Source organism: Hippopotamus amphibius, chromosome 3 (genome assembly GCF_030028045.1).
Source record: "Hippopotamus amphibius kiboko isolate mHipAmp2 chromosome 3, mHipAmp2.hap2, whole genome shotgun sequence".
Lineage (NCBI taxonomy): Eukaryota > Metazoa > Chordata > Mammalia > Artiodactyla > Hippopotamidae > Hippopotamus > Hippopotamus amphibius.
This window is the reverse complement of record NC_080188.1, coordinates 88,984,055-89,004,585: the sequence shown is the minus strand read 5'-3', so window position 1 is coordinate 89,004,585 and position 20,531 is coordinate 88,984,055. Positions and strand designations below refer to the sequence as shown.

General features: G+C 45.4%; 1 protein-coding gene across 2 annotated transcripts in view; it reads right to left on the bottom strand.

Annotated features, from left to right (window-relative positions):
- FNIP2 (folliculin interacting protein 2) overlaps positions 1-6,869 on the bottom strand; it is a 122,959-nt gene extending 116,090 nt beyond the window's left edge. For both annotated transcript variants that reach the window (XM_057726154.1, XM_057726155.1), the window contains exon 1: positions 6,611-6,869. In XM_057726154.1, the coding sequence (XP_057582137.1) occupies positions 6,611-6,717 (107 nt within the window). In that variant the 5' untranslated portion in view covers positions 6,718-6,869. The remainder of the gene's footprint in view (positions 1-6,610) is intronic.
- Between the last annotated feature and the right edge of the window lie 13,662 nt (positions 6,870-20,531).

Genomic DNA, 20,531 nt, shown 5'->3' with positions numbered 1-20,531 from the left:
TCCCAAGAGTGCGTGTGTGGCCTGAGCCATGAGTCATGGATGTTCCATTTACAGACGGGGTGGGGTTGAGGGAAATCACCATTACATGCCCAGCAAGCTGGAAAAGTCCATCCTGTTTTTCCTCTTCTGCAGAATAATCGTTTCTCACCAACCAGAGATAAAAAGAATGCTTGGTTAAGTAGGAACCACCAAGTATTTCAGCACTCTCATCCGCAAAGGGAAAGACTGAGTTTTACAGCCAAGATCATGATCTCACCCTGTGGGCCTAACCGTTCACACCAGAGACGGACTCGGACAATCAGGATAAAACATTTGTTCCTTTGCGCCCACACCAAGAAAAACAGTGGCTGGGGAAATCAGCGCGGCACCAGTTCCCAAATCCGACTCCCCCGCCATGAGTGAGCACTGGCGGCCAAAGCATTTCAGGAGCGAGAGGACAAGCTTTCACAACTTCCTTTGCCGAGGAAACACAACTGCAGGGGCTTCCTTAGGCTGACTTCACAGGCAGACCATGTGTTTGTGAGAAACACAACCCAGAGCCACAGCGACAGAAACCAGCCCCCTCTTTCCTCTACACACTGTGCATTAAAAGACCACACGCCCGCCCATCTCTCAAGACCACCAAGACAAATGACAACGTGTAACACGACCAATTCGCATTCAGAACTTAAAATTATGTCTGTCTCAGCTTTAAAATCCTCCAACCCAAGCCCCCCAACTGACCCAAGTTACCCCAAATCTAAAAGGCTGTGTCACCTTTTTCCAAACATACTTCAAATAAATCTTAATTAGATCTCTCTCCATCACCGACTGGAGAGCTGGATGCAGCTCCTGATTCCCGGTGGAGACCATGCTGGCTGAGGCTGGGGAGGCAGGGACCCTGCCCCACCAGTAAAAACTGTGCATGTGAACATCACTTGCAATTATCAACATCACCAATTAAACTGGCCTCCTGAGGATCATCACTAACTTAGGAGCTAAGCACATTAAAATTCACAGCATATTACTCTCAATAGCAGGGACTACCAGTTATTTTAACAAAGAGGAGAAAGTCTATAAAGAGTTTTTATTCAAATCAGATTTTTCTGCACATGTTACACTCACTCCCTCACAATGTAAAATATTCCAGAGACTACTTAACATTTAAAATAACTTAAATCACAAAGGCAACTCAAATTTGTTAGAGCAAAATCCAAAATACCAATGAAATATAAAGCACAGAAGAGTCAAATAAAATTCTCACCCGCCGGCTGACCACCACTGTTAAAATGCTGGTGTGCAGGGTGGCTCACCCTCTTCCACACACACAAAATCAACCCCACACGCCTATCTTCAAAATCATTCACAAGTTTATATCTTGTCTTCACTGTTTCTAGAAAACACCATTCCACGTGCACATACATACACACACATGTATACGTGTGTGCGTGCGCATGTGTGTATATACATATACATACATACACATGTATGTATACATATTAATATATATATAAACACACATAAAGATTTGGTGGCTGAGGAGAATCAGCCATCGTGCAGCTGTGTCACTCCACTTAACAAATCTCGCCCTTCTGCTTAAATAAGATTTTATTCTTGATAGGAAAAACTTGCAAATAATTCTGAAAAAAAAACATGCTCCAAAAACTGTTTCTGACTGCCCAGCCACCTCCACCTGCGTCTGAGTGACTGCCTGCTGATGGTCCTAATGCTCCTCTGAAAACTCAGTCTGTTTCATCACCGACACCATCAAGTTAAAAAAAAAAAAAAGTAAAAACATGTCGCCTCAGTTCCGTCTCAAGTCTCCCATCCATAGAAAGAGAAAAAAGTTTAATTTTCATAAAGCCTCAATATGAATGATACTGAATTCCACGACTTAAGAGGCTTTTGGTAATACTTAAAATCGTCCTGTACTACATTTTATTCTCTTCACAAGATTTGCAAATATAGTACCACCTCACTGCAACCTTATTACATAGGACATGGGTGGTCACGTAACAAATGACAAAACTGATGCCCAGAGAAAAGGAGAGACATGTGGGTCCCATGTCAACACGGTGTACAAGACAGGACAAAACTGACAGCCTCCTCAATTCATCCTCCAAGGGCTTTGAACAGAACCCACGGCTAGAGCTGTACCAGCTCCAAATCCCTAATACCCGCAGGGGCGCAGGGGGCGGCCCAGGACCAGGAGATGTGATGGAGTGGATGTGCCCACAAATCCGGAGCAGTGGGCAAGGAAGCCTCCAGGAAGACTTAGAAACTAGTAAAAAGAAATCAACAAGGACCTGCTGTACAGCACAGGGAACTCTACTCAATACTCTGTAATAACCTATGTGGGAAAAGAATCTGAAAAAGAATGGATACATGTATATGTATAACTGAATCACCTTGTTGTACACCTGAAACTAACACAACACTGTAAATTAACTACAGCCCAATACAAAATAAAAATTAAATTAGAAAAAGATAAGACATGATCCCTTTCCGCATTTTCTCACTGTCTAAAGAAGGAAAATTCAGGCATGAATCCAGATTCAAGTCAGACCACCTTCTGAGTTATTATATGTATTGCAACTAAATAAAAAGGATCTCACCACATATCACCACCACAACAAAAGAAATCAAACCTGTGAGTCATGTGTCACATGTCTTATGTTACAGTCAGTAAAGACGTGAGTGTAGTGGGGCTAATCTGTATTTTTTCCAGCATATTCCCCCCACCCCACCCCTGGAAAATCTCATCAGAAATGCTAGCATCCTGGGAGCAGGCAATGGGGCAGCAGGGCAGGGAGAAAGTCCCTCTGTTGGAGGGCAGAAAAACTCCAGGCCCTGCCCTCAGTCACAGCAAGGATGAGAGCAGTGCGTCCTCTGTGAGGTACTTAACATAAAGGTGTACTCCTTTATCAGCATCTGAATTAGCTTCCTGTTACAGTTTCCAGTGTGTTCTTTGCTGTTGATGCATCTCGGTGTAGGACCTGCTGTCCTTAGACTGTCCTACCTTGGTCTGTACAGGTGGAGCACAAAGCCACAACCCCAGGAGATGAGCATTGGACGCTATTGGATAATGATGATAAGTGGATTAAATTATACTTAACTAACCCTGGAACAGGTGACTTAAATTTGTTCTAATACAACCATGTGGGTTAGCATTAACTAGGCCATTTGGCCTCAGATATTCAGGACTAGAGGGGCGTGGGGGTGGGGTCTCTTCTTCCCAGCATTTACACAGCCACATACGAAGCCGCTGAGATGCTCTCGTTTACTCCTCACATCCCAGGTGATACACATGCTTACTCATTTCATCTATCTCGTCCCAAATAAGACACTGCATAAACGTGATCTTTTCCGCCTCCCTCTTGCATACACATTTGAGGTGGAAACTGGTCCACTAATGTACCAGAGACATGAAAAAAAAAAAAACCACCTTAAGATAAAACTTCAAATTTGAACCAGATATGCAAGAAGTCAGTGGGCACACCTTGGCTTTAAAAGGTCCTAAGTGAATTTGCCGGCCTGAGATGCAAGGCAACCAAGAACCCAATTCCATTTCTTATTTGAGCTGACAGACACATAACCTCATTTTGTTCTCATTTACCCTTCTGGAAAAAAGGGTTATTCAAACATATATATGTATGTATTTATCAATTAGTTAAAAGTGAAAGCACTGTAAAGACCAACAAATAGAGAATTCTCTCAAATTTCAAGACCACAATGCAACTTTATAACTTTAAACAGAGCTTACACTTCACAAACACCATAATCATAAAGTGTTCCCAACTCCTTCTCCCAAACTTGTAAAGTCAATCTCTTCTGATTCTTTTTCTGTTTTCCTAGCAAGCTCTTGCCTCAAATCTATGAAAAGGGCTTCTTGTTGAGATTCTAAAAGAAATGTACTTAAGAAGGAATCTCGACTGTGATGATTCTTTGCAAGTGAAACACCAGGAAGCACGAAGATTTGAAAATGACCTGCAATGAAAGCTACTTACAATGGGCCTCAAAGTTCCTCTCTAATCAAGTCCAGTGAGTGAGAACTGGAGGGACTAGAGGATGGGGTGAGGGGGGAGTCAGGGAGGTGCTGGGGCCAGGCACAGGGTGGACAGAGCACCGACCAGGGCCAGACTGCACAGAAGCTAGGAAGGCTTTAAAATAACTAGTGGAAGTCCATCACTGTGAGAAAAGAGAGAGAAAAGCTCTAAAACAAAAAGATGTATATCTAAAAACTGGATCTTATTTTTACTTAGGTTTTTCCCCAAAATATATGACAATCTACATTACAAAACTGTCCCCAAAGCCAGCCTGAACCTTCCTTTCATTCTCAAGATCTAAAACTTACTGCCTGTTTTTAAATGCATTAAAGAATACAAATTCAGGGACTTCCCTGGCAGTCCAGTGGTTGAGACTCCACGCTTCCACTGCAGGGGGCACGGGGCACAGATTCGATCCCTGGTCAGGGAACTAAGATCCCATATGCCGTGTGGTATGGCCAAAGGGGGAAAAAAGATAAATTTCAAAAACACGATTTAAAAAAAAATACAAATTCGCATTAGGTGTGCTAGAGTTTCAACCTAAGCCTTTCACCATAACTTCTGGAATCTATTCAAGTACAAAGTGGGCCCCCAAGGGCAGCTCATTGCCTGTCTGAGGTACCCCATTCCCCAAAAGGACATGCCAGCTCCTATTTGGTTAAATCTGGACAAAAATGAAGCACAAGGTCATAATTTTATAGGGCAAGAGAGGGAAATTTTCCAGGAGGCCTTCCCAGGAAAGCTACACAGCATCTGAGAGCTAAGTCAGGTGAAGAGAGCAGGAGGAAAAGACTCGCCCGGGCGCCCTTGGTCAACATGGTATGTCATGGTTGATTTGCCCCTATCCTCTTGAGTCTTCACTTCTTTCTCCAAGGTGAGCCCTTAACAGGGACACTGCTGAAGGGCCCTGAGATCTCCAATTCTCTCCAAGGCATTTACCTCCAATGCTTGCAGAGCATCTTAATGAGGTCAACAAAAACAAAACCCCCCCAAACCATTCCTTGGCCCAATTTTGTGTTCTTCATTAGACACCAAAGGAAAGTTAGAACACTATACTGAGAAAGTTCCCACAAAGTCAGAATCAGTTTCCCTAATATGGCCAGGCCCTAAATATAGCCACAGTTTTTTTGTTCAAAAGACACTCCCTTACAGTTGTGGCTGGAGGAAACTGTGGTGGGCAAGTGAGCAGAGAGCACAGGAAACCATGACCCTGCATTCAGAGGGCTCTCGGGCCCTTGACAAGGGCTGCCCAAGCAAAGACATCTGTAACACATGCCCTGTTCTCTCCAGGCTTTGTTCCCTTCACCCAGTCTGGGTTACCAGGAGGGAAGAGAAGAAATTACACACCCTGGGCCTTAAGTAATTCTACCCTTCTGAGAAGCAACACAGCATCACTAGGACCCAAAGCAGAGAAAGGAGTAGAACTGCCTACTCGAACTGTAATGATTCAGTTAACCTACAGAGCACACGAGAAGGTGTGTCAAGTCCTCACAACTTCCAAACAACACACATCTACACACACACCCCACGAACACAAAATACTGGCAACAGTCACATAACTGCAGTGGGGGGCTTTGTGTGCTTTAAATGAATGGAATTTAAGAACAAAATCTAGAACATAAAACAGACCAAAATGTATTCAAAGTTTCACTTGAAACTTTCAAAAGGCTTATTACACTGGGACCAGACTTTTAATAGTAAATTCTTTTCGCACGACGTTTTAGCCAAAAAGCACAGTCTCCGAGTTGGATGTAGATGCTCAGTAAAATACTTGCTGGAAAACAACTGTTAAAGGGAAATAAATGAACTTCTCGACTTAAGTGTGCTGAAAGGCAATACACAACATTTTAAGGCCTCTTCAAAGCTAGCCCTTTGAAGCAGACAAGCCTAGAGATTTCAGACTGGGGTGTGTGGTCAAAGTGCTCGGATCAAATGCAGGTTCTGCCGCCAGCAGCTGTGGATCCCGGGCAAGCGGTTCCGATCCCTGTGACTTTACATTCCCTCGGCTGTAAAATGGGGATTATGATCGTACCCGGGCGCACAAGCTTGTCGGGGAGGGGGCGATGGGGGGGACAAATGAGAGAGGGCAACCTAAGGCACCCGAGATGCCAGCGCGCCACCCGCGCGGGCGGTGCGTCTCCGGAGGTGCGTCTCCGGGGGTCAGGTCCGTGCACACGCACCACCTCTGTTGGGGGGCACCTCGTGTCCCGCACCCGCCACGCTCCTCCGGCTCCCCCCCGACAGGGAAACCACACGCTCCCATACACGCGTCGGAGAGCCGGTCCCACGGCGGGGGAGGAGGAGGTGCCGCGCTCGTGCCGCTGCGCGCTCCCAAGTTCAGGGTAGAGTCACCGACACAATAGGCTGCAGCGGCGCCCGAGGCCCCCCCATCCCGCCGCGACCCCCAGACCCCCGGGCCCGCGGCGGCCACGCCGGGAACGCCGGCATCTCCGAGAGGGGAGGGGGCCCCGGAATGGGGCCGGCGGCGTCCCGGGCGGCCCCCTCCCCTCCGCTCCCCCCTCCGCTCCGCTCCCCCCTCTCCCCTCCCTCGCTCCTCGGTCCCCCGCCCGCCCCCGGCCCCTCACCTGAAGGCCGGTCCCTCCCGGGGCGCCCGGCCCGGGGCCGCCGCCGCCGCCGCGGAGCCGCCGCCGCCCTTCCTGTTGAAGAGCCTCTGCAGCAGGGTTGGGGCCATGGCGCTGCGGCTCCGCGGCGGCTGCGGCTCCGCAGCCTCGGCCCGGCTCAGCGCGCGGCCGGGGGCGGCGGCGGGGCCATCGCGGCGCGGGGAGCTGCGCTCGGCGCCGGGGCCGCCGGCCGGTCATATGACGGGGCTGGCCCGCCGCCGCCGCGCGCTGACAGTTCTCCCCGCGGGAGGAGCCGCCGCCGGCGCGGGAGGAGCGCGGCCGCCATTGGCCCCGGGACCCCGCCCGGCCCCGGAACCGGGGGGCGGGGGCCGGGGGGGCGCGGAAGGCGGGGGAGCTTCGGGGAGCGGGGCGGGGCGCGGCGCTGAAAGGGGGGCGGGGGCTGGGGGCCACGGAGGGGCGGGGGGAGGAGACGGAGGGCCTCGCGGGGGGCGGGGGCGGGGGGCACGGCGCTTAAAAGGGGCGGGGGGCGCGGGAGGCGGGAGCCTGGGGGCGGGGCCGTGGTGCTTAAAGGGGGGGGTTATCGGGGCGCGGAGCTTAAAAGGGCGGGGACGCGGGGGGGGCCGGGGCGCAGGGGGGGCCCGGGGCGGTGGGGCGGGGGCCGGGAGTGGCGGTGGGGGCGGTGGGGTGGGCGGGGTGCCGTGGGGGGGGCGGGGAGCGCGGCTCCCGGGCGACGGGGTTCCCCGGGGCGGCTCGGTCCCTCGAAGTGCCTGGAGAGCTGCGGGGCGGGTCTTTGTTGTGTGCAGACAAAGCCCCTGAACCTGGGTCCTCGGCTGGGCAGGTGCGCGGGCTCGTTCCGGGGAGGCGTGCGCGGGGGGAACGGGCCTCAGGCACGAGGTCGCGGCGCAGGGGGCTGTTTGGAATCTCAGGGCCCCCAAGGTATTGGCACCTCTGCGGTACCCAGGTGAACGTTCTCCGGATCTGCTTTTAAATTAATTAATTTAATTTAAATATTTGGAGATTAATTTGCTCTTTGGTATCTTGGGCCACCATCCCATAGTTACGTAAAAAGTTGCACGTGAAATTAAAAAGCACGTGGAATTCACTACATAGATTTAGGGACTTAAGCTATTTTATAGTAAGGGACTGCTTTCCTAATACACGTGTAACAGAGCACATCCTAATCTCATACCAGGCAGACGTTATGTGGTGTGGGGGAGGACTTACCGTGGTACCTGAGTTCACTCACCTGCCTCTCCCTCCCAGACTCCGTGAGAACTCCAGCCTGTGGTGTGAGGGACCTTAGCCTTTTAACGCTGGCTTCCCAGCTTTTCCATGGTGATGAGATCCCGACCATCTCCTGCACGAGCCGCGGACGCTGAGAGCTTCACCTGTATTCCCTTGGACTTGTTCGAAGGAGGACTCCTGGAGACTCACAAGGCAAATGTATTTCTATGAATATAAATAATCCAAAATATCTCTTCTGGCCCCATTTTAATTGCCATTGTCAATTTTTATTGTATAGGTTTCTGGCCTTGGTGGGAAACTAGCTGTGAGTGAAAGAGTGCTGAAATTTCACGAAGGTATGGGAAAGGTGGTAGGAATTGAAACTCAGTCGGTTTTTTTTCTGTCAGGTTGTTACCATGGGAGTGGTGGATTAAGTGTCCCTGCTGGTTCATCCTTCCCCACGATGGAGTGTGCACAGAACCCTGACTTGCAACTCTGCTGTTTTTCTCTGTTTATTGAAAGAATGTACCTCACAGGACTGCCAGTATTGGTCAGTATCCTGTATTTCAGGTGTTGGTCTCATCTGTTGTGACTTTATTAAGCCAAGGTCCAGTGTCATATTATAACCGGCAACACACCACCATTCCTTACTGCATCCTTGGTCAGAAAATGTCTTTTATTCTTGAAAGTAAAATCTGCATACTCGTGGTGTGCCTAGCAGCTTTTGCAACAGCATACTGAAGAGGAATTCGGCCTGGTGTCCTTTGTTCCTCACCTCCAATGGTTGTTTCTATCCCAGCCCCATGCAAATCTGTGGGATCTTCCACAGAGGTTGTTAAAAACTCCGCCTGCCCCGCCATCATCCTCAGTTTTGGACTTGGCTGGGCAACTCTAAAGGAAAAGTGTGCATTTAAAAAGCTATTAAAGACAACATTAAAGTCAGGGAAGAAAAAAGGAACTGAAACGGTACCCTTTTCTCACTTTGCTTCCTCTCAGCACCACATTGTTCCGCATCCTGGTTCTGGCCACACCTCTCTTGTTTTGGGTTTTAGTGTTACAAAAATCCTAACCAACTGAGTTTTGGGAGGCAGCTCTAGACAGCTCTCACACCCGTTCATTGTTTCTTGTCTTGGCTGTTCCGGGCCTCTTCAGGAACCCCACGTGTCCCCTGTTATCCGTTCGTCACTGCTTCACACCTGAGGCTTGGCATTGTCCCCGGCTCCAACACTGGTCCTTCCACACGTCTCATCCACCTCAGGCCACTCACTGTGTCTTAGAAAATACATCCTCCTGCTGCTCCTGTAGGCAGCCATCAGGAGGAGGAGGACATCAAACAATATCCGGAATGTTTGGAGAACGCAGAATAACGCTCAGATAGGGAAGGCTGACTTCGTGGCCCCAGTCCCAGTGAGCGTTCCCTCCAATCAGTGTGAGTTCTGTAAATTGCTCTAGGTGTTTTGCTTCCACAGTTAGGCTGTCGTGGACCCTGTAGGCTACCTGATATCTTTTACCCCTTTCTTCCCAACAGAAGCCCCGTTTTGTTCAGATGTCTGTTTCTCCCCCAGGCCTGCGTGCCTCAGGACAGACAGACACTGTCCCCAGCCTGAGTCTGAATGATCTACAGGTAATCTCATTGCTTTTGCAAGGTGGTAGCTAACGGGGAACAGGAGGCAATTCTAGCCAAGGAGGCAGGAGGGAAAGGAGCTGGAGAAGGAGGCATTCTGGAAGTTTCTGCACTCTTCATAGAGAGCCATAAGGAGAGAAGGGGTTTTGTTTTCTTCCTTTGGGGGTTATATGTCTACATGTAATGCGCTAGCTATTCTGCTGCAGCCTGAGCTTGAAACCAGCCGGAGCAGGGAGCTGTGTCCCTCGGTAACATTATTGAGCCACAATCCCTCTATCCCAGGCTGACCTTCCCCATTCAACGAGATAATTTTCTAGCATCTGAAGCCAAAAGCAGTGTATAAGAGAGGGTCCTGTTTTCTGTCCTCAATTGCTTGTTATTTGAGACAAACCCTACCTGCTTAACTCTCAGTGTACCAGGGAAACAGTCATCACCAATGGACCTCCTCTATTGTTTTCATATTTTTATGTCATTTTGCACATCTTTTTTAAGAGGCAAGAATAAAGGAATGGTGAAAATAATTTTTTATTAATTTTTATTGGAGTATAGTTGTTTCACAATGTGTTAGTTTCTACTGTGCAGCAAAGTGAATCACTTATATGTATACATATATCCACTCTTTTTTAGATTTCCTTCCTTCCCATTTAGGTTACCACAGAGCACTGAGTAGCGTTCCCTGTGCTACACAGTAGATTTTCATTAGTTATCTATTTTATACATAGTTGTGTGAAAAACAATTTTTAAATGAATTTTAATAAGAATTTAAACATAGCAAACAATTTTTAATTCCATATTTTCCTACATGTGAAAGAATATTACCCCAATTAGGGCCAGGTCCCTTGACTATAACTATTGACGGGACAGAGGATCATGGAATTTCGCATCTCCAACTCCATGCATGGATCCTATGAGGTAACGGGCAGCAGGGATGGGACGTAGGTTTTTTTTTTTATTTTTTATTTTAGATGGGACGTGGGTTTTTTTTTTTAAACAAATTAAATGTAAAAATGTTTATCTAATACTGTTACTTCTCAGGAACATAAGCCACAAGTATCTGCCCACAAGACACTTCCTTCTTTCAAACTTTAAAAAAATTGTTTCTTTTCAGGTAATATTTACCTATTTATTAATGCCTCTAAGGTGTGTAACTTTTGGTCCAGGCACTCAATAAAAGCTTCTTAAACTAGTGCACATATTTCAGATTCTGTGGACCTCATTTCACCTCCATAGGTGAGGTCTTGGGAGAGATGCTGAAACCTTCTCTCACATACTCATTCACACTCAGACACTAGTGATCCACAGTACATAACATTTAGAGAATGCAGGAAAGTACAAAGATGGCTACAGTAATATGTCCACCTGGCAAGCTAGGTAGATAGAAATAGCTTCACATTACATGTTTGTGACCTTCCTTCTTCTCTTTTTCCCACCCTCCCCCCCACCGCCCTTCCTTCCTTTTTCTTTCTTTTTTTTTTTCTTTTTTCTTCACTTGTTTGTTTGACTGGGATTTTTATTTGGGTGTCTGATGACCACCTAAGTGAGTAGTTCAACAAACATTATAGTTTGTTCTTCAATTGTTAATTCTATGTGAATTTATCTAGTTCTCATATTTATCCAGTAGTCATCTGGTGTTCCAGTACCATCCGTACCCTAGCCAGTGCCCCTTCCATGTTTGTTGCACGAGAATTAGTTTGGAATTCTGCTTAAAACTGTGATTTGCCCACAAGCATTCTGCCCCACCCTCCAATCCTCAAAGCCCACTAAAGTGACAACAAAGGAATAAGAAAGGTGTTGGAACAAAGACAAAAGGAGGGAGAGATTTCCACAAACGTTTGGCCAAGGGCAAGTGGAAACTGGATGAGGGAGGAGTAACTAATTGATCAGAGGGGAGGAGTTCAAACCCAAGAATGAAGTTGCCGGCCAGCCCCTCAAGACTCTGAAGCCTCCATATTTGGGAGGTGATGGTCCCTGAAGGATAGGTGAAGGTCTACACATGAACTAGTTAGACTCCATTTCCCTTCTGCCCTCACCCTGCACAGCCAGGGACTGTCCATCCATCTGTGGGACAAAGAGGGGCATTAGGTGAGTGCCCAGCTCCTAGAGAGAGAGGATGGCGGCAAAATTCTCCAGACATTTGCAATGGTGGGAGCCCAGTGGAAGACTGGTTCTCTAATAGAGCACCTACTCATGGATTTCACAAATCAGTACTCCACATGGAGAATTTCTCCTAAAATGTTTGGAGTCTCACTCTTCAGTATGAAGGGCAGTCCCAGAGTCAGTAACCATGTGATGAGCACCTGCAATATGGTCAGGAAGATACACACAGAAGTGAAAGGGATCTGGAGGGAGCAGACAATGCAAGGAGAATGGGACTTCAAAGCTGTAACTGATTAATAGCATCAAAGGGATGAAAGAAGATACACTTGTAACATAAAAACAAGAAGTGATGAAAAAAGAACATTCAAGGACTTCCTAGGTGGCATAGTGGTTAGGAATCTGCCTGCCAATGCAGGGGACACGGGTTCCATCTCTGCCCCAGGAAGATACCACACGCTGTGGAGCAGCTAAGCCCGTGGGACACAACTATTGAGCCTGTACTCTAGAGCCCACGAGCCACAACTATTGAGCCCCATGCCACAACTACTGAAGCCCATGGGCCTAGAGCCCATGCTCTGCAACAAGAGAAGCCACCACAATAAGGAGCCCAGACACCACAATGAAGAGTAGCCCCTGCTTGCCACAACTAGAGAAAGCCTGTGCACAGCAACAAAGACCCAATGCAGCCAATAAAATAAATAAATAAATAAATTTTAAAATAAAAAAAAATAAAACATAAGAAAGCTCTTGAAAATTAGATATGTGATGATGTAAATAAAATATTCAGTAAAAAGAACTGAAGGATAAAGTTGGGAAAGGTGGAAAACAGAAGAGGAACAATGAGAATGCTGGAGAATCCAAGCAGGGAGTTGCTAATAGGAACTTCAGAAATGACATCAGAAAAAACAGAGGGGAGCAAATCACCAAGGAAATAATAAAACTTCCCATAGCTGAAGGGGAGGCGTCCCCATATGGATAGAGCCCGCCCAGAACAAGGCATGATCTTGAAACCTACTTCAAGGCATATCATCATTAAATTTCAGAACATCTTGGATAAGGAAAAAAAATGTGAAATCTCTCATAGAGAAAAGCTAATCACAAAACAATGGAGCAGGACTCAGTATCAGAGTTGTTCCTAGCCGTTCTTGATGGTGGCAGACAAGAGAGCACCTTAAACATTCAGAGGGAAGACTGTTTTCGTCCTAGGATCCTTGACCAAACTAAACCATAAATCAGTAGTATAGAACACATACACTTTTAGATACACAGGGTCTCAAACATTGCACCTCCATTCTTTCTCAAGCAGCTGGAAAATGTATATTAGCAAAATAGGGGATTAAAACAAGAAAAGGGAAGCTACAAACAAGAAAATACTAGGAAGAAAAGCAGCAAGGTGGTGGGAAGTGTGACTCAGGACCTGTAGAAAACAAAAGGCCAGGGACAAGAGAAGGGAAGGGGCTCCTGAGGTAGCTAAGAAAAGTGGCACGTACGTATCTGAGCATAAGGAGTATATTCTTTGTACATATATGGCAGAGATGCTGGAGCATTGGGGGAAAATTAACAATAGGTAGCTGGAAAACCAAACATGATAAAATGAGGCAATTATTAACTTCAGACAAAAATAACACTTGTGCAGGAAAAGAGAACATGTGGTTGCAGTGAATTACTTGGTTCTTGGTCACTGAGTGACCAATATTTACATAGTCTCACTAATGTAATGTCAGCTATTCATTTAAGAAAAATTATAAGTAACTATACTGGGGGAGGGAAGAAGAAAAGTGGGGGTGGGGTAGGGGAGTGATCGTCTAGTATTTATTCGCAATGGCAGGTCAAGAGACAAGGACTAAAACTGGCAAATCAAGAAATAGTGACAAGCATATAATTTTTTAAAGATATAGAGGAAGGTGTCAGTGAAACTAGCGAGAAAAGTTGAAGGTGGTCATGTGTAGGGCTGGGACTAGCTGTGAGGAAGGGTGGAGTAGGAGATGGCGGAATTTTATTAAAAGCCTTTAGTATTATTTGACTTTTTAAACGATACATATGAATGTACGTGTGTGTGTTTTCCTTTGGTACAAAAATAGTTTATTTTTAAACAGTTTCACTTGTGGATATTGTTATAGGCCTATTTCTGGGTCTGATCCTGTGAGGTTCCAATCTAGTGAGAGTGGGACTCTTTTGAAATGAACTTTAAATAGAACCTCAAGAAATTTGGATGCAGGTGGTTTTGGACAATACTTTGAGAAACATCACTCAGTTCCCCTGAAAGTCTACACAAAGTTTTGCAAGAATGTACAGTTCTTTTGGAGAGAGTCCATACTTTTCAGATTCTCTTTGATGCCCCCAAACCCAAAAAAGTTTAAACATTGCTGTTCTCTATCTTCCGCCTTCCAAGTATAATTGAGATTCCATTCATTACTTAAGATCAAAATCACAGGGCTTCCTAGGTGGCGCAGTGGTTAAGAATCTGCCTGCCAGTGCAGGGGACAGGGTTCGATCCCTGCCCCAGGAAGATACCACATGCTGCGGAGCAACTAAGCCTGGGTGCCACAACTATTGAGCCTGTGCTCTAGAGCCCGAGAGCCACAACTATTGAGCCCACGTGCCGCAACTACTGAAGTCCACGTGCCTAGAGCCTGTGTTCTGCAACAAGAAAAGCCACGGCAATGAGGAGCCCACGCACCACAACGGAGAGTAGCCCCCGCTCACCGCAACCTAAAGAAAGCCCACGCACAGCAAAAAAAGGACCCAAAGCAGCCAATAAAATTAATTAATTAATAAATTTTAAAAAAAAAGATCAAAAGCACAGCTAATTATTGTTGTAGTGAGTTAAACACTTTTAAAAACTCATTAATGGTATAGACTGGAAAGCACTGGCTGAATTTTCAGTCCATTACTTAGCACATTACCAAGGAGAATAGCAGTGCATTAGTACTGCAGTACATTGAATATAAATCGAGTGGCTTGACACACCTGAAACTAACACCATGTTGTAAATCAACCATACTTCAACACAACAAAATCTAGTGGCTTGAAAAAGTTAATGTGGATCCATTGGTACCTATCAATGATGCTGACCAAGCCTATAGTTAAATTTTATTCAGTTGAAAAAACATCATATGTTGTCATTCAGTTGGATCTTTATATACTAATGCCACATAAGTAGTGCTGGAGTCCAACTAGAATATTTAATGCAGGTAATTTGACAACCTTGTAATTTTATTCAACATTTTCACAACTTTATGGTGTAAGCCACCGTTTCTCAAATTTAGTTAACCTTTAGACCTTTTAAACCAATTTAAAAATTGGTTGACAGAAGTCTTTAGAAAACATGAGAGGAGTTCATGAGTTTGATTTGGGTTAAACTAGACAGCAAAATATCATTTTAAATTTGGATTCGTATGTTTTCTTTAAACCTTATTATACATTAAAAAGTTAGAGAAGTTATTTTTTGATTTTAGTGACTATAAAAAGTATACAGCATTTTGAAAAGATACATCACATAGACTAGCACAAACCAGTAGCCAAGTTAGTATTTGTTGAATGAATAATAACATATAGCATGGGAATTATTAGTTATTTAAGCAGATTATATGCCAATTTGCATATCAAATGTTTCTTATTAATAGATCAGTCATCTCCGATATTCTTGGGTGTGGCACACTATTTCTTAAAAATAATGGCAAGCCCATCCATAACACTATGTCCCAGACTTTGTCCAAAGTGTTTTCCTGTGATTAGTTCATTTAACCCTGGTAACAACCCTATGAGGGAAGTCATATTATTACTCCCATTTTACAGATGAGAAAACTGATACACACAGTTAAGTAGCTGTGCACAGCTAATGAACAGCCAGGCAATGATTGGAAACCATCAGTCTGGCACAAAAGTCTTATCCTCTTAACTACTCTCACAAGACACACTATTGCAGAAAAACAATCATGAAAGCAATTATATCAATATACTGTATCAAAAAATATCAAATAAAATCTGTATGTCCCCAAAATATGATACCTCTTCTTTAACAGGCAAAAATTTTGCATCATTATTTGATATCCTTTAACTAACATTTCTATTTCACTTCTCCCACTTAATTTTATCTTAACGTGAAATAATTTTAATACTTGAAAATCTTTGATTATTCAGTTATACTCTAACAAAATATGTATATAAATTTAATTTTCTGGGCTAATAAAGCTCTAAGTTAAAATAGTCTATCATTCTAGTTCAAAATTTATCAATATAACAAATTTATAAGTCAAATATAAAAAATAAAATCATGCTATAAATGCATTCCTCAATAACAGATGAAGCTAAGATTCAACTTATTCATTCTTAAGGATAAAGGTTACTCATTGCAGGAGTCAGGTTCAACATTAATTGATAATTTTCATTTGTTTTTACAGATGTAAACACTGAGAAATCTTATTTACATAAATGAGCAGACGAGAACGGAAGTAATTTTGTTACAGTATTATGATTTTTTTCTTCTAAGTCATACTTTAAAAAATCAGTGTTCTAAACATTAAAAATTAGACTGGCATCCAGCCTGTGAAAAACTCGCTATTAGAGATTAGCATTAACTTCCAACTGTTTTTAATGGACTTTCTCTTCTCTACTGTGTATTTGTTTTTTCCTTTCCAGTCAGTTATGACACTCTCATTATAGATTTAGAGGATATTTTGATTTCTGTCAAGGGTCAGGTCCTTCATATACTCTCATTCTCCTAAAAAAAAAACAAAACTGGCTCTTATTTACTTTTCCCAATCGTTTTTATGATCAACTTGTCAATTTTGTAAAGTCTGGGTTAGAATGTTTATTGACGTGCACTGAATTTTAGATGAATTTGGGCACATTTGATATTGTTCCAATACTGAGTCTTCCCATCCAGGAAGTCAGCAAGTCTCTCTGCAAGCCTTGCTTCATGTCCCACAATGAAGTTTTATAGTTTTTGTTCCATGGGTTTCACATACTTCTTTCTGCATTTAAGATACATATATTTTGACCACTTTGAAGGCATTCTTTATTTCCCCTTCCCCCTTCCTTCCTTCCTTCCTTCCTTCTTCTTTTTCCCTCTTGCCACCCCAAATAGATTGTAAACCCTTGCAGGATTGGAAACGGACTGCCTTTATAACGTGCTAAGTGCCTAGGACAAAACTATGCTGGAACGGTTGCTAAGGAATAAAATACTTGTTGAATAAATAAATGAATGAAAGGCCTGATTCATGAACTTGAAACACAACAGGAAGAATCTCAGGGAGATTCCTGGAAATGATTCAAAAGAATTATGTTTCCTTAAAACTGGATGATAAAGTGTGGCTTGATTATACCACGTGGCAGATTTGACGAGCTGTTTAATTTTTTTTAACTAAAGAGACAAAATGAGCTGGATATTAGACAAATTCCCCCAGTGTAGATTCACTCAGAGATCCAGAGGAGATGAATATTTGCTTCTGATTTCCTAAGGCTTTGAGAAAAATGCTAAAGTTTTTCCACCTGTGAGGGTTCCTGAAACATTATTTTCACTGAACATCAAGGATCATTTCAAATTTTCCTTTAAAATGTTCCTTTAAAAAAGGATATCAGGGACATATATATACTACCAACTGTAAAATAGTCAGTGGGAAGTTATTGTATAACAAAGGGAGTCCAACTCGAGGATGGAAGATGCCTTAGAGGACTGGGGCGGGGAGGGTGGGGGGGACTCGAGGGGGGGGGAGTCAAGGAAGGGAGGGAATACGGGGATATGTGTATAAAAACAGATGATTGAACCTGGTGTACCCCCAAAAAATAAAAAAAATAAAAAAATAAAAAAAAGGATATCAGGGGAGTTCCCTGGCAGTCCAGTGATTAGGATTCGGTGCTTTCACTGCCGAACGTGTTCAGAGTGGAAGCAAACTTCTAGGCAGCAGGGACCCATTCCGGCAGGATGCGCCCCTGGGGCTGTGGGGCCTCCAGCCACCACTTAAGGAGCAGAGCGTAGGGAGAGCGGATCTTGCTGTCTCGTGTCCTGCAGGTTTCGGTCCCAAAGGGAAGCTAGGGAGATGCCACCAGAAACATCAGCGGCTGTGACCCAGAAGCTGGAGGAGAGCCTGACCCTTCCTTGGGAGAAGGCAATCCGTCCCAAAGGACAGCTGATGTCCTCCCTCTGTGCTGGGGCTCAGGCCTTGAGGGGAGCTAAGAGGCAGGAGCTAAGAGGTGGCCACAGAATTCCTGGAAAGACCTCACTGTCCCTAAGCCAGGCGCCCGCAGCCTTGCCAACGTTACTACCCTGAAAATATCAGGATTCATCCGCTGTCCCTTCGTCCCTGTGTATTAGGTCAACCCCACAGGAAGCTAGTGGACCCCAAGTTCCCTCCAATCCCCACACAGCTCTGAACCTGGTGCCCTTCCCTCTTCCAACTCCTGTGCTTACTATCCCGCCCAGTCTGTAGACCGTACACCCCCTGCACACACCCCCACCCCGCACCTCCCCAGCCTGCCCCTCTCACTGCCTGCTCCAACCAATTCTCAGCCTCCCAAGGGGAGGGGACCGCCACTTCTCAAGCCCTCTCCCCGGGGCACCTTCTCTCTATCCCATCCTCTGTGACCTTCCGCCTGCAGATGGAGTTAGGGGGTCTCTGCTCCTCGAGGCCACTTTCAAACCCCTCTCCCTCCTCTCAACCCAGCCTTGAATCTCACGCCATCAGATTCACAACCTCCTATGCCTCACTGACCTTTGCCCGCATTTCTCAGAGATTTTCACAGCTGACTCCCAGGCCTTGTCTCCAAGAGTAGTCCTGTTGTAATTCTAAGTCATTTCAATGTCCATTTGGCTCAGCCTTCAGGTCTCAGACCCTCCGCTCCTTGACCTTTCTTCCTGGGGTTTTTGCCTTTATAAGTCACACACAATGAGATCACACCCTAGCGCTTGACCTCACCTGTAACAGTAACTCCTTCATACTCTCAATGGCCAGCATCCTCTGGTACCACGAGTGCCACCCGTGCCGTCACTGGTCCCTGACACCCTGTCACTGTGCTGATGCCTCCAGCCCCTCCACCCACACCTCCTGGTCACGCTTCGTCCCCCAGACCCTCTCACACCTCCTTACCTAGCATGCATTCCTTGGTCAGTTACTGTTTCACTCCCTTGCAGACAGTTCTAATTATCCACCTGCTCTAGCCATCCTCCTTCCTTCCAAAATGCTAGAATTGTAGCTGAGCACATAGCTGGCCACAACACACTACATTTCCCAGGCTTCCTTGATTTAAATGTGGCCATAGGACTAACATTTTACCAATGGAACATGAGCCTAAGTGATGTGTGGCCCCTGCAGGCTAGGCCCTTAAAACAAGGGCAGTGCTTCCGCCTCGTGCTTTCTTTCTCCTCCTGATAACAGGTAAAAATATGCCTGCTCCCCGAGTCTCCATGATTCAGATGGGAATAAAGCCCTAGGTCAGCAAAGACAAACAAGAGAGAAGGACCCTCCCTCAGCCCCTAAATGATGATCTGAGGCCAAGACCCAATGACCTGGAGTGGTCACTTCTGCCTGTTGCTTGAAGTAGACATAAAATCTGCTTTAAGTCGCAGAATTAATGCTGGATTGCTTTGTTACAGCAGCCTAGCTGGACTCTAAAGAATACAGCTCTCAATGCCCTTGGTTCTCTCTCAAGTCTGAATACTCACCGGGCAGGACCACGAGCCTGGTTGAAACTGCACCTCTTCCTCCCCTGCGCTCCTTCATGGAATCTGGCCAGAGGAAAACTCCTGCTGATCAGGCTCACTTTAGTTTCTGGCCACTGAACTCCAGTAGGCTTTGAGCGCTGCCTGGCAATCACACCATCACTCGCCATTCACCCACCCTCCTGGACAAACCATCCTCCTTTCCCAAACCTCCCACACTGCGTCCCAGCCCCACTCTTGACTGATGACCCCGCATTCTATTTCATTGAGGAAATCGAAGGCTCCAGGAGGGAATTTCAAGGAACGCCTGTCTCCAATCTCCCGAGCCTCTCACATCTGTGCTCCCCTTCTCTTACTGTGGGTAATCTGTTCGTTCTTCTACATTTGCTCCAGATCTCAAAGCTTCTTATCTATTCAGAGACTTTGTCCCAGCCATCGTCCCTTGTCTCCTGCATCATCACATTTTCTCTCTCTGCTTCACCTTCCCCAGAGCATACAAGTATTCCTTTATTTATCCCACCTTGAAAAAAAATCTAGAGACCCTTTCAAGCACACTTCCCTTCTGGCTGTCACTTCAGCTCTCTGTTGCTGCTGCTTTCTTTTTTTTCCAATATTTAATTTATTTATTTTTGGCTGTGTTGGGTCTTAGTTGCCGCAGGCGGGATCTTCGTTGTGGCACACAGGATCTTTCCTTGCAGTGCGCGGGCTTCTCTCTAGTTGTGGCTTGCAGGCTCCAGAGTGTGTGGGCTCTGTAGTTTGTGGCCTGCGTGTTAAGTTGCCCTGCGACATGTGGGATCTTAGTTGCCTGACCAGGAATGGAACCGGCGTCCCCTTCATTGCAAGGTGGATTCTTTACCACTGGACCACCAGGGAAGTCCCTGTTGCTGCTTCTTTAAGTGTCTTGAATTTAGCTTTTGTCTTTTTATTTTAAATTGTTTTGAAAATTTTCAAGCATACACAACGGTAGAAAGACATATATCATTACCCAGTTTCAACAATTGTAAACATTTTGTCAGTCTTATTTCATGCACCCTCCTTCTCTAAATTTTGGAGTATCATAAACCAAATCCCAGACATCATTATCATTCACCTGTAAATAATCCACTGTACATCTCTAACATGTAATAACTGTAAAAAAATGCCAGTCATAATACCAATATTGTACAAATCTAAATACATGATCAAATTTCCCAGTTTCTCTCAAAAAAATCTTTTTTTATAATAGATTGGCTCTATTCAGGCGCTCAAAGCATTGTATTTACAGGCAGTTTTTCATCTTTAACAGTTTTTCCCCCTTCCCCCTTTTCATGCCATTTATA